Source organism: Astyanax mexicanus, chromosome 2 (assembly GCF_023375975.1).
Source record: "Astyanax mexicanus isolate ESR-SI-001 chromosome 2, AstMex3_surface, whole genome shotgun sequence".
In the NCBI taxonomy this organism is placed as follows: domain Eukaryota; kingdom Metazoa; phylum Chordata; class Actinopteri; order Characiformes; family Acestrorhamphidae; genus Astyanax; species Astyanax mexicanus.
The window spans coordinates 31,842,713-31,856,863 of NC_064409.1; the positions used below are offsets into that span (position 1 = coordinate 31,842,713).

The 14,151-nt window shown below is 36.5% G+C and overlaps 1 protein-coding gene across 1 annotated transcript in view; it reads right to left on the minus strand.

The window, feature by feature from the left end:
- Positions 1 to 202: 202 nt before the first annotated feature.
- zgc:165507 (monocarboxylate transporter 2) overlaps positions 203 to 14,151 on the minus strand; it is a 48,196-nt gene continuing 34,247 nt past the window's right edge. Inside the window, exons 3-5 of the mRNA XM_007229749.4 lie at positions 12,009 to 12,152; positions 9,637 to 10,437; positions 203 to 8,465 (exon numbers count right to left, since the gene is read on the minus strand). Of these exons, the coding sequence (XP_007229811.1) occupies positions 8,182 to 8,465; positions 9,637 to 10,437; positions 12,009 to 12,152 (1,229 nt within the window). The 3' untranslated portion in view covers positions 203 to 8,181. The remainder of the gene's footprint in view (positions 8,466 to 9,636; positions 10,438 to 12,008; positions 12,153 to 14,151) is intronic.

Genomic DNA, 14,151 nt, shown 5'->3' on the forward strand with positions numbered 1-14,151 from the left:
TAGATTTATAAGTGCTAAGGTGAGAAACTCCATCCGTTAACTTTAAAGATTAACAAAAGAGATTTATCATCACAGAAATAGTCAACTATATGTGTTTTTTTAAGTAAACATGTTAAAATGAAACATAATGAAATGAAACAGGAAAAGTCCTTCAGAGTATAAGCTACACCAGTAGCAGAACACATGGCCAGAAGGGTGCGAGTAAAGACACTACATAAATTGAGTTTATTGACAGTGTTATAACATGTCCATTACTGACATTTATATATGGCATAATAAAATCAGAGATGTTGACAAACTGACAAACTGGTTAATACTGTACATGAAAATGTCATAAAACTCATTGCCTAATTATTACCCTAACTATGAACTACCCTTTAAAAAACTTTGACAGGAATTGAAAACTGCAGGTCAAATGAAGAAGATTGAACATTATACAAGTGAAGAACATTATACAAGTGATCAGTTGTTCTCAAATTCTTAAAAACTTGCAACACATAGGAATCGAGCAGAAATGTATGTCCCTTAGGACCACTGCACTACATGCGGACACTATGTACATACTTAATATTAATAAGTGTCTGTAAATTACTGCTAAATTCTGTAATCAAACCCACTGAGTCTGTTTGTCTATTTTTGTGAATGTATAAACTTGTGTGCAGCATATACCAGTTATCATAAACTGATGAGTGAATCTGACAAGGAATGAAACAATGATGAACCTCTTATATCTGAGATCACTGACTAATGTGCAAAACTAACTTAATTTTAATTGAATTAATTAATATATATACAGCTCTGAAAAAAAATCTGACCTCCTTGAATTTTTGCGCCAGGAGTGGCATAAAATTATCCAAAAGCAGTGTGAAAGACTGGTGGAGGAGACTATTCCAAGATGCATAAAAACTGTGATTAAAAACCAGGGGTATTCCACCAAATATTGATTTCTAAACTCTTAAAACTTTATAAATGTGAACTTGTATTCTTTGCATTATTTGAGGTCTGAAAGCTCTGCATCTTTTTATTTATTTCAGCCATTTCTCATTTTCTGGAAATAAATGCTCTAAATGACAATATTTTTATTTGGAATTTGGGAGAAATGTTGTCCGTAGTTTACAGAATAAAACAACATTAATTTTACTCAAGCATATACCTAAAAATAGCAAAATCAGAGAAACAGATCTCTTATTTTTCCCCCAGAGCTGTGTATATATACATATATAGACCTACAGATCTTGTCTTGTCATACATATCTTGTCTTGTGTTTGGTTCCCTTTGGTGACCCCTTGTGGCGTACAGGCTTGGAATCAGTGGACATACACAGTTCTAGGAAACAGGTCACATGGATATGGCTTGGACTACATGTTATTTTGTGTGTGTTCAGTACATACAAACATTAATACACAACTCTTTGTTTTCACATCACAAGAACAGTTACTGCTGCAGTTTGCAGGCAGCCGATTTCAAACACCATGATGTAAAATGTATGTAGACTAATAAGACACAATTACAATATTTTATCAATACCCTGTGCCTGGGGCTTATATGATTATTTTTAAAAGGATCCCTTAAATACATAGTGTGCGTAACAGAAAGTAGATTATGACAAAAAAAAAAAAAAAAAAAGAACAGAACAGAATACTTAATTGGCCATGACATTTATAAAATGATTTACAAAAGAAAAATGAAATGTCATTCAAGTACAGAAGTTTCCTTCAATTAGTTACTACAAAATATAATGCATCCCAACAATAAGTGCATTTAAATTAAACCTTTATCACATGTCCTAATTTCTTATTATTTCTTAATTTAGTAGGTTAATTAGTATCTTACATCAATAAGCATTTCTATACACATCATATATAGATATCTTTATACACTGTTTTAACCTGTTGTTAGTTACGCTCTTTACATTTAAGGCAAGCATAAGTTGTAAATACTTAGTTTTATACATTTACACTCTCTCTCTCTCTCTCTCTCTCTCTCTCTCTCTCTCTCTCTCTCACTCTCTCTCTCTCTCTTTTCTCTCTCTACCTCTCTTTCCCAAAATAAAACTCCCCATACAGTATCATAAATATCCCTGTTTGGTTTAAGGTTTTAACACTTACACAATGGAAGGTATATTATAGATACACTAATGAACCAAAACATTAAGACAAGAAATAACAGATAAATCTAATAACACTAGAAAACATGTCAAGATTGTTGGTAAGCAAGCAGTCGGCTCTTGTAGTTGGATGTGAAAGAAACAGGCATGTGTGAAGACCTGAGCGACTCTAACAGGAGCCAAATCCATTATTTCCAGACTGCCATGCTCGTAATATATTTCTGAGCAGCAGTGGTGTATACCTGGGGCCAATTAGCCCACCCATTCATTAGGACTCTTCCTATCACTAAGAGGGTGAAGACAAGCACATGCCTCCTTTTTTCAAACTGCTGCTGTTACAGCATTAGTTGGAAGCCAGCGAACTCAGAGCACAGCACAGTGACCTAGCTTTGGCAAGCAGTTTCCTCATATTCAAATCAGCAATCCTCAGATCATAGTAAAAGCAACTTAGTCTGCTAAACCATTTAGAGTCCTCCAACAGTGATGAATATCTACTAAGGCGATGTTCACAGTACAAGCCACAACGCTCAAATCCCACATTTTTTTGCTTAGATCAGATTTGGCTATCTTGATGGTTCACATTCACAAATATAAGTCATCTGTATCTGTGTGTAATGTGAACAAATCCATCCCTAAAACGCCTCACATGTGCACACTGATACGTGTATTAACGTTGCCTTCTTCACAAACAACAAAAACACATCATATTTATGAGACAACTCATAATGGATGGGTTAGCAGCTCATATGTGGAGCATCTTTTACTCCAGTGGAGAGCAAACAGCTGGTCTGAAGTACACACCTAGGTCGAGGAGGAGAAAAAAGACAAGGTGGTTTGCTTTTGCTGTTTTTTTTTTATAGCTGCACAGCTGCACCAAGAGATGTATACGAGGGTACGAGAGAGAAGCACATAGGTAATGTGTAACAGCAAAAAGACGCATGAATTCTGATTTAACCTTTCACATTCATGTTGCATGTCCATGGATCAGATACATATCAATTTATGAGCACATATGTAAAAGACTCAAATCTGATTTGGAAAAAAAAAACGGATTTGTCACGTTCACACAGCCATGAAAAAATGAGATCTGAGCAACATTGGGCAAAATATCAGTTTTGAGTCATTTTGGTTTGGTAATGTGAACATAGCCTAAGAGTGGTCGAGGAAAAGACAAACCATTAATTGGTGATATGATGTTGGGCATCCCAGGCTTAATGAGGCACAAAGGTTGTGATGGTTTAATGATGGGTATTGGAGGAGTGCTACGGTAGCACACTGCTGCACTAACTATATTACCAAAAGTATTCGCTCACCCATCCGAATCATTGAACTCAGGTTTCAATCACTTCCTTGCTCTCAGGAGATCAGTGAATTCCAGTATGTGGCACAGTTATAGGCTGCCACCTGTTCAACAAGCCCAGTTGTGGTATTCCCTCACTACTAAACATTCCACAGTCAACTATTAGTGCTATTATCACAAAGTGAAAGTGACACGGAATGACAGCAACTCAATCTGTCAATGTATCAAAAATTATAAAGTGGTGTCAATCACTACAGACCTCCAAATTTCATGTGGCCTTAAGATAAGTTCCAGAACAGTAGAGCTAGTGCTGGGCAGTATTCCAGTTCATACGGTGCACTGCGGGGGAACCGGTATGCGTTTTTCCCATACCGCCACACCACTAGAGGCGCTGCAGAGCACTGTGTAGAAGTGTAGAGCGCCGCCAGAGAAGCAACTGGCAGCTCTGCAGTGCCTCACTCGGTCACGGTCCAGAAATATGAGAACAGAACTCCTGCAGCTTCTGCTGTTATACCTTACAACATGAGTAACTATAACTGTGTTTAAATTAAGTGGAAAACCAAGGCAATTGTGATAAATTGATAAACAGCTGCTTAAATACTTTAATTCCTCTAATGGCCTAAATAATAACATTGTAAATTGATATTAAACTTCTTTCTTATTTGTGCAATAAAGATTTTGAAAAATATATATTAGGTTTATTCATAGTGTTTATGGAACTATTTAAAATATTAAAATTTGTAAAAAAAAAAAAAAAAAAAAAGCTGTGTTAAAGTTGTCGGCGTATCTCTTTTTAAGGTCTATTATTTACATTATTCAGCTGTTTTTCTGATAATGAAGTCTGATTTCTGCATATATTGTGTAATTTTTGGGACAAAGTAAACCCCATAGTAAAAATAAAAGCCTTAATTTAAAGCTATATTGTTTGATATTATATGTACTCATAACAGTACAGTAAGTCACAACCCTATATTAAAGCCCAGTTATGCACAAACCTATAAATAAATAATAAATAATAATAAAAAATACCATGATATAACGTGAAACTGTCAGAACCTTGCAAAATTCTTTATTTGTAACCTTACAAATATGCTTATTTGGTCATACCACCCAGCACTAAGTAGAGCATAACAAACAATGCAGCAGAGTCTATACTTTTGGCAATTTAGTGTATATATTGGGCTATACAGCTGAGGACCTCTCAGTGTGTCCATGCTATTCCCTGTTTAACCGTCAAAAGTGCTTACAAAGAACAAATGAACACTGGCAGTGGATCTTGGAATAGAAGAAGTTCCATTGATTGTTATATCACGTGGGCAGCTTCATAGTCATAGGAATTTACTTGGAAAGTGATGGTACCACAATGCACGGTGGAAAAAAGACAAGCTGGGGGAGGGACTGTAATGCTTTTAGCTGTGTACTGTCCTTCAGGCATTCATTTGGATATACACTGACATGTTTAATCTACCTAAAACAGGGTTTTACCTCTTCGCGGTAATGGAATTCCCTGATGGTTTCGGCTTCTTTCAGCAGAATCTCTTTCCTGCTGAAAACATTGTTTGAGAATGGTTTGAAGAACATGATAAATAGTTCAAGGTGTTGATCTGGACACCAAATTCTGCAGCTCTCAGTCTGATTGAGCATCTGTGGGATGTGTTGGAAAAGAAAAAAAAGTTACCTCAAAGACAAATTAATCAGGAATTAAAAGATCTGCTAGCGTGTCTTGGTGTCAGATACCACAAGGCATATACCGTGGTCTCGCAGCTCGAGTTGAAGCTGTTTTTGTGGCAAACAATAGATACACTACATATTATGCAGGAGGTCATAATGTTTTGGTCATCAGTGTATATAAATATAAAATTTGGTTCTATATTTGGTAGTTACCCAGCAATATGTATTTTTATTCCCCACATTTTGGTCAGGAATGTGTTGTAAGGCCCTTAATAAAACCACAAGCATGATGATTTACATTCAACCATATTACACTGGCCTGAAAGTACAACTTCAACTAGATCATAGATTACAGTGCAGCAGATATGGGCGTGCAACTTACAGCAGTGGATGGCTGATGTGTCGCTGGTGAATGCAGCTCAGATTCTGCAGAGGTTGGACATGTAACAAATCCTAAACACAGTGCTCAGATGACAGCAAGTCTCAATCCTCAGCAGAGTGAATTCTGTTTCTCTGAAAAGTTTCAAGGTGGAAAGTGTTTCTGACTGATTCCTGAGCTAAATTATTCATCTTAAAAGAAAATTCAACCGATTTTTCAAATATGTACACATAGTTAAATTGTTGAAAAGCAGAAAAAGTAAATCAGAGTGGTTTGATGTGAAACTGTGCACTTTAAAGAAACTTCACAACACAGAAATCATTATAACACTGGCAATATGAACCAAAGTCAAAACTATTACTGAAACTCCCTGTTTTATGTGGGTTTAAACATGTGATGCTGATCGTGGAAATCTGAAAAATCAAGGTTTTGAATTGGGTCAGTATTAGTAAAATGTACCTTTTGTGTTTACAGCATATTTGTTTAAATGTCATACAAACACTGTGTAACACTTTTTGTGGGGGTAAGTAACATCACAATCTAACATCACACTGTTTTATTTTCAAGGGACTGAGACTCAGTAATGCATGTTTATTAATTAGTAACATTAACTTAAATTTCACCTAAAATCTTTCATATTGGGTCTTATGTTATGTCCTGTGCGTTGCGATGCTCATTGCTATCTTACTCCATATCTACAGTCTATTTTCACACCTTCTGCCTGCACCATTTAAATTGTGAATATATGTACACTGATGGGCTTGGTGGTCTGGAAGTGATGTGAGTTCAGGTACATTTCTGGTGTATTGCTATCTTGGCAACAGAAAACTCAGGTGTCTCAGGTGACACTGACTGGTCCGACGTGCACGCTCAGTGCGTGAATGAATAGTTTAAACTAGGAATATCAGATATCAGATATCATTTTTTTTGTATACCGAGTACAAGTATGTGTATTTTTGTTGTTGTGGCGGCTTCCCAACTCACTTGCCTCTCACTCACAGTCTCTCTCTCATTCTCTGGCTTGTGTCATCTCCAGTGCTGTGGATTTGGGACTGGATATATATAATTAGAACCTGAGCGATGAAGTTGCTGGCAACAAGCAATGTGCACTGGGCACGTGGTGTCGGATGTTGGTATTGGAGCATTGTTTGTGATCATGGCTATTCATGCATCTCTAGTATAAACAGTATAATTTAGACCAATGTTTATCCAAAAACAACAGCTAAGACTGAAACATAGGCCAGTCTTATAATTCAGTGCCTGAAGATATCTGTGGTGAAGTTATCTGTAATTGCAATATATTTGTGATGGATCTCCAAACCATCGCTGATTGTGGAAACTTCACACTAGACCTCAAGCAGCTTGGACTGTGTGCCTCTCCACTCTTCCTCCAGACTCTGCTCCCTTAATTTACGAATGAAATGTAAAATTTAACTGATGATCACTGATGGTTTGGAGAGACATGTCATCTGCTGGTGTTGGTCCACTGTGTTCTACCAAGTCTAAAGTCAGCACAGTGTTTTCCCACAAAATCTTACAGCACTTCATGCTTCCCTCTGCTGACAACTTTTATGAAGATGCGAATTTAATTTTCCAGCAGGACTTGGCACACTGCCCACACTGCCAAAAGTACCAATTGGTCTTATATAATATTCCAGATTTCTTGGGTTTTTTATCAGCTGGTATACATAATCTTCACAAATAAAAGAAATTAATGCCTAAAATAGAAAAAAAAAAAAGAATCTAACTGGATATAAGATAATATTTCCATAATCTAACAGCGGTAGGTGCACCAACAGAGATTTTATACAAACATTTAAATTGGACATCTGTCTGATTTGTATGTGTCTAAATATTTAGCCTCTGTTTTAGAAAACAGACAGAATGTTTTGTACTGCTGGAAGTAGACTAGAAATTCAACTCCTTAAACATTTGGTTTTTAGCACTGCCACTGCGAACAACTCTGAGGCTGTGTATTTCTTCAGAAAAGAGCGTTTTACACCAAACCACTCTGAATGAGTGTTCACATCTTAAACATTGGAAATCAGTGGAATTTTCCTTTAATTAGCGAATTAATAAATAATCCTATCTATCTATACTATTATCTATCTGGCTCATCTAAAGTGTACAGCTGATTACCACAGACAGTCTTTTTTGACCAATCATTTCTCTACCAAGAAAAGAGAAGACTCAAGCTGCTGAGTTCTGTATGTAAATGCTAATGGAACCCATGCAGAACTCTCATTAGTTCCTTGTTGAGTTATTTTGTAAATGATTCTTTTATGAACAGGTTTCAAGTCAGCAGGTTCTCTGTTCTTTTAACAGTACAAAGAAAAAAGTCAAAATTGCTGTCCATGGTAATCAGCAATTTAAAACAAACTGTACAGCCAAGATCTGCAGAGTATTGCTACAAGAAATCTAAGTGCTATTAGACTTCATGTATCAACAGTTTCTAATGATACAGCATAATGCAGGGTTTTTGCCCACGGTACATCTCTCTCCACCACCAGACCCTTACGGGCCTACATTCACAGTTCTTGATTTACATCAAATAATTGAATGCTAACATACAAGTGTTAATGTCTTTCCTACCAATTAACCCCTCAGAGGAGTTACGGTTTGCTTTGGCAGTCGAGTGTTGGGTTGTGAACCTCAGTGTGACCCTCTCCTCACCTGCTGAGGCCACATGGCCGGGTATAAGTGCAGCGTCGTCTCAGAAGAAGTCTAAATGTTAGTTTCCCGCTGCATGGCTTCTTCATCCTTCACACACAGATCCTCTGAAGCCTGAGCATCTGTTTCTGTATTAGGCTCTGCCTCTGCCCGGTCCTTGTCCTTGTCTGGGTCCTCAGTCTCAGTTCGTTTATACATCTCCTCCTTCTTGCGCTCCTTCTCCAGCAGACGGTAGTTGATGAAGTTGCCGATGAAGAGCCAGATGCTGGCGAAGATCACCACAGTCCCGCAGCAGATGTACATGTATTTATAGCTTTTAGTGACATCAACTAGTCTCCCTGCAAAACAAATTAAGCAAATGAAGGACATAATAACATCATTGCTGCCAAAAATATAAAGTGATACTAATGATGATACTGCTAGTGATCTAACATTTAGTAAATACATAAAGAAATACATGCTACATACTACCTTTAAAACTAAAAGGTCCCAGAAATGATCAAGATTAATGTATTGTCCCATATACGTATAGTAGTATAATAACAGTATATAGTATATAATACTATATAAAATAATAGTATATAAATAATTTTGTTCTATGCTGTTACTCCTTGATTATTATTTGACTTAACCCTTTATGGCATTTATTATTTTTTTTCAAGAAAATAAATATTCCACCATTTGGTCACTTCAACATTTGATCATTAGATTTTGTTTCCCCAAAGCAAGTGTGCTACAACTATACTAAAACATTCAAGTTTTGAGCCAATAAAATAAATAAATGACATTTTTTTAAAAGCACATATTCATATTTAATTATATTTATATACATATTTAAAGTTATACATATTTAAATATATATATATATATATATATATATATATATATATATATATATATATATATATATATATATATATATATATATATTTAAAATTATTTAAGTTTACACATGTAAAACTATAAATATTTATCCAAATTCTCAATTGCTGGCACTTTGTCCCTTATGGCTCTGATTCCTGAAAGGATTGCTCCACCGCAAGTTCAAATGTCGACCTAACTTCCACAAGTATTTTTTTTTAATAGATATAAGTTACATTATATTTCAATACATAATAATATTACATTTTAATGGAATCACCAAGAATGGTTTGGTTAAATGATGGCCAAAACATATACCATGAAGTATTTCTTAATTTCAGTTGATACAGTATAATTTTGATATTGATAAAAACAGTATTAAAGCAACCCCCTGGATCACATCTCAATGAAATAATTTTAATTTTGTGGTTGTAATTAGACAAAATGTGAAAAAGTTCAAGAGGTGTGAATACTTTTGCAAGCCACTGTAAATTATATATATATATATATATATATATCTACAGTTATAGAATATATAGAAATGCCCAGTTCTGTGCCTTAAAATCATAAAGCATTATTGTTGAAATGGTTATATAACACTGACAGTTTTAAATATGATCAAACAACACCTTACTAAATGACCCTTACCTGCCAGCGGTGGTCCGATCAGCACAGGGCCGCATTCCACGATGGTAGTGAGTCCCACCGCACTGGAGAACCTCTGAGCTCCTACCAGGTCCATGAGCGTCTCGAACAGCACTGCACTCACCATGCCAAAAGCAAACCCAAAGAACACAGCGTACACCACCATGCCTGTGTAGCCCTCAGCCAGTGGGCACAGTAAATGGCACACCCCATTATAAAGAACTGCAAAGCTGAAGAAATACTGGATCCTTGGGCGCACCCAGCGGGAGTTTGCTAGCAGGCCCATGGAGGGTCGGGCAAACATGTCTACAAAGGCCAGAATGGAGAGAAGAAAGGCTGCAGAGTATTCATCTACACCGTTATCTTTGGCATAAGGAGACAGGAAGACAATGGGGGCAAAGAACCCTAAGAACATAATCATATTCCCGGACAGGTAGATGAGGAAGCCTCTGTGTTTAAAAAGTGAAAGGTCTAGGTATTTGTTGAGCGTCTCCCAGGCTGTGAGCTTCTCCGTCTTGGTCGCCGGAACGACAGCGGTTTCCTCGTCCTTGTCCTTCTTCGGAGGCTGAGGCAGAGGCCTCATGAGAGATCCAGCAACGCAGCAGTTCAGCAAAAGCCCCCCTAAAATAAGGAAGCTGCCCCTCCAGCCAAAAGCGTTGATAAGGTACTGGTTTAGAGGGGCGAGTGTGCTCAGAAAAACGGGGCTGCCTGCCATGGCAAAGCCATTAGCAATGGGACGCTTCTTGTAAAAGTATTTTCCAATCATGGTCAGCGCTGGCTGAAGGTTGAAGGCAAGACCAAAACCTTAAAAAGAATAATGTGGAAATTAATTAAAAAAATTTTTTAAATAATACTTTAATGTATTTTCAACCTAAATCAGTACCTTCCTTATGACATTAATTATCACGGCCATTTTTTTATTTATATATTCTTAAGTAACACCAAGAGACATTAAAAATTAAACAAAGACTGACCCAATTTGCTTACTACTTCTACAAATTTAGTTTCATTACTCTAATATTAAGAATGTATTGGTTTATGTTTAACTACGTTTACGTGCATTTGGAGGTTTGATTTAAAAGAGGGAAGATTAGTTTTTGTTGTGAAAATAAAAATCTTGATGATACTTAGTATGAAATGGATAACAGTCACAGCCCTGTAATCTACATTGCCATTTTGTCTTGTTTGCTATAATCTGCTCTGAAATATAAGATATTTTATAATTAAAGATGACAAAAAATACAGCTCGGAAAAAAATAAGAGAGCACTTAAAAATGATGAGTTTCTTAGATATTACCAAATTGAAAACCTCTGAAATATAATCAAGAGGAATCTAAGCCATCAAACCAAGCTGAACTGCTTGAATTTTTGCACCAGGGGTGACAAAGTTATCCAAAAGCAGTGTGTAAGACTGGTGGAGAAGAACATGCCAAGATGCATTAAAACTGTGATTAAAAAACAGGAGATACTCCAGCAAATATTGATTTCTGAACTTTTAAAACTTTATGAATATGAACTTGTTTTCTTTGCATTATTTGAGGTCTGAAAGCTCTGCATCTTTTAGTTATTTCAGCCATTTCTATTTTTTTTGCAAATAAATGCTCTAAAATGACAATGTTTTTATTTGGGAGAAATTGTGTCTGTAGTTTATAGAATAAAACAACAATGTTCATTTTACTCTAATATATACCTATAAATAGCAAAATTAGAGAAACTGATTCAGAAACTGAAGTTCTCTTATAATTTGTTCCAGAGCTGTATGTGTTAATGTAACATATTGTAGCCATAGAAGCTTAGCATTATTACAGCTATGGCAAGTGACAATGTGAACAGGTACAGTAGCCCTTACTGCAGCGTATTATACACACTGTGGTCACTTTTTTAATCATTTATTAAATAGTATTCAGCAACTGTCCATATTTTTCTATTACTGTTCTTAACTAAATACAAACAAATTTATAGAAAACAACTGCCTACAGTTATGGACTTTGTGACACAGATACAGGAGACTGCACTGAAAAACACTGGAGAACAATTAGCCACTAAGAAAATGTGAATATTAAAATAAATTCTATGAATTAGATATAAAAATAACAGCTACAAGGATAAAAACAGTAGCTGTCATTATTAAGATTTTATTACCTATGTGTGATAAACACTTTACTCACTATTAAACATTGGCTAAGTCTTACAAAGCTCTTGTAATATCCTCTAAAGTGTCAGTCACAGTTAAAACTCAAGGTCACATGATCTTCCAGAGCGCAGTGGCTTTGCCAGGGCACTACTGACAGCACATTGTTTATGGCGGGTTCCTTGAAGTACTGAGTCTAATCAAATTAGAGCGATAAGCTTAGGTGGAATTTATGTGCACTCACCCCCGATCACTCCGATGCAGATGTAGAGCTGTATGACGCTGGTGCAGAAAGAGGCAGCAATCATGCCAAGTGAACACAGAACCCCTCCCGCCATCATTACTGGACGCGAGCCGTATGTGTTCACCAGTATGCTGCTTATGGGGCCTAAAATAGAGAAGAAAAACGATTAAGAAGGGAATCAGATGTTTACTTGCTCCAGCCTGGGAAAATAAAGGAAAAAAACAACATGGTTTGTTAATGACATAAGCTCATTACTCGTTAAAATGGGATGGCATTGAGTCTACATCACTTGAACTAGATTTAACATGCAGTAGTCCTTTTCAAGTTCGCAGAAAATGTTAAATCGGGCAGCTTTTGTTTTGAGTGTGATGTTCAATTAATTATAAGCAACAACCAAAGAGTGGTTATAAGGTGGGGTGGAATAAAAGAGGTCACTTTTAGCAAAAGTGTCCTTGGAGAAAATGTGTCCTTCTAATTCAGTTGGTTTAAATGGAATATGGCTTAAGCACTTCCACTGCATAGATTAAACCTCTTTACACTAACTGTAATGCTTTAATATTGAATAAGAAAAGGCTCTCAACTCAACAAGACACTCACTCAACTAACACCAAAAGCATAAAACATATCTACTTCAACACAGTCTGCTTTTATTGATGGCTTAATTGGCATATGCAGGGATAATAGCACTGCAAATAATAGGAATAGAGTATTAAAAGATTAATTTTAATTCTAAAAGTGGTTCAGCATCATCATCATGAATAGTTACCCATACAATTGCTGTGAAACACATTTCAAAGTAAAATGAGGATGGCACCGTAAGGAGAGGCCTGCGGTAATAAAAAAATAATCTGCACCGTCCCAGTAATGTCACGAGAGGCGTTATTACCTCCGCTGGAAAAAAAAAAAAAGTGTGCGGCTGGAAACAAGGTTAGGTGAGGCATTGCCTCGCTTAATTTGTCCCATATAAATTTGCATTAGACCTTAAGCTAGCAGGAACACCTCATTTGCATGCAGAGCAGCTAGAGAATTTTACCAGAGAGAGTGAGGGTTCACTGGCAGCCCTTACACTCAGGCCTTCAAATGATCTCTGCTTTAAAAGGCTTATAATGTCACACTCTTCCGTGCTCTGGAGTTTGATGAAGGCAGTGAACGTAGTCGTCCCTCCCTCATGGCTTAACCCCTAAATAGAACTCGCCCAAGCTAAAATTAGCATGAGGTGCTTGGCTGGGAGCAGTAATGATTAAATCCTTGAACCTAAAATGACACAAATTAAACTGTAGAAAGACTTCAGAGCAAAATTACAGTATTTGCTCCTTTATGCTTGTTTTTTTAGCAGTAGAAAAAAACGCAAAAGTAAGAATATGTAAAAATAAGTCATAAATAGCCCAACAGCACCCCCTTCTAAAGAATCCTTAGCCTGCTTAACATAAAGGATAAGATGAGTAAAGCGTGTACCACCATTACTTTTGCAGATCCCATCTGAGCTATTTATCTCTCCAGAGAAAGTAGAATATGGTTGCAGGTAGCACTTTGTTCACGGCACGTTGCGATGCTCATTGCTACCTTGCACCCTGTCAACAGTCTACTTTCAGGCCTTGAGCCTAACAAAGACATTTGTGAATATATCTGAACCGAAAATAACTGTGGTCTGGAAGTGAGATATATTCAAGTACATTTTTGGAGTGTTGCTATCTTGGCAGAAAGATAACAGAAAACACAGATGCGCCACTGACTGAAATGAACCTAAACAACATACAACTATCAGATGTTTATGGGAATGGTAAAGGGAATGACAAGTGAAATGCTGATTGATTTATTTCAAATTATAACCAAAACACACCCTCGATTTATTAATAAAATACATGCCTTTTATATTTGAGCCACACAAAGTGTACTCTTTACTGTGTGCAGCATGTGATTTTACATTGTATTATTGAAAAAAGCTTGGACATAAAATATATCACCCGAAAGACAGCAAATGTTGATCAAAAATGTCAGTGTACTTTTCTGCATTAATGCTGCGATCACAGAAATGTACTAACACATCCCTACATTATTACAGACCCTGTTTGTTCCACAAAAACAGCTCTGCAGCTTAAACCCAGCTTTCTCATATAGTATATGACCAGCACAGTAACTCTGA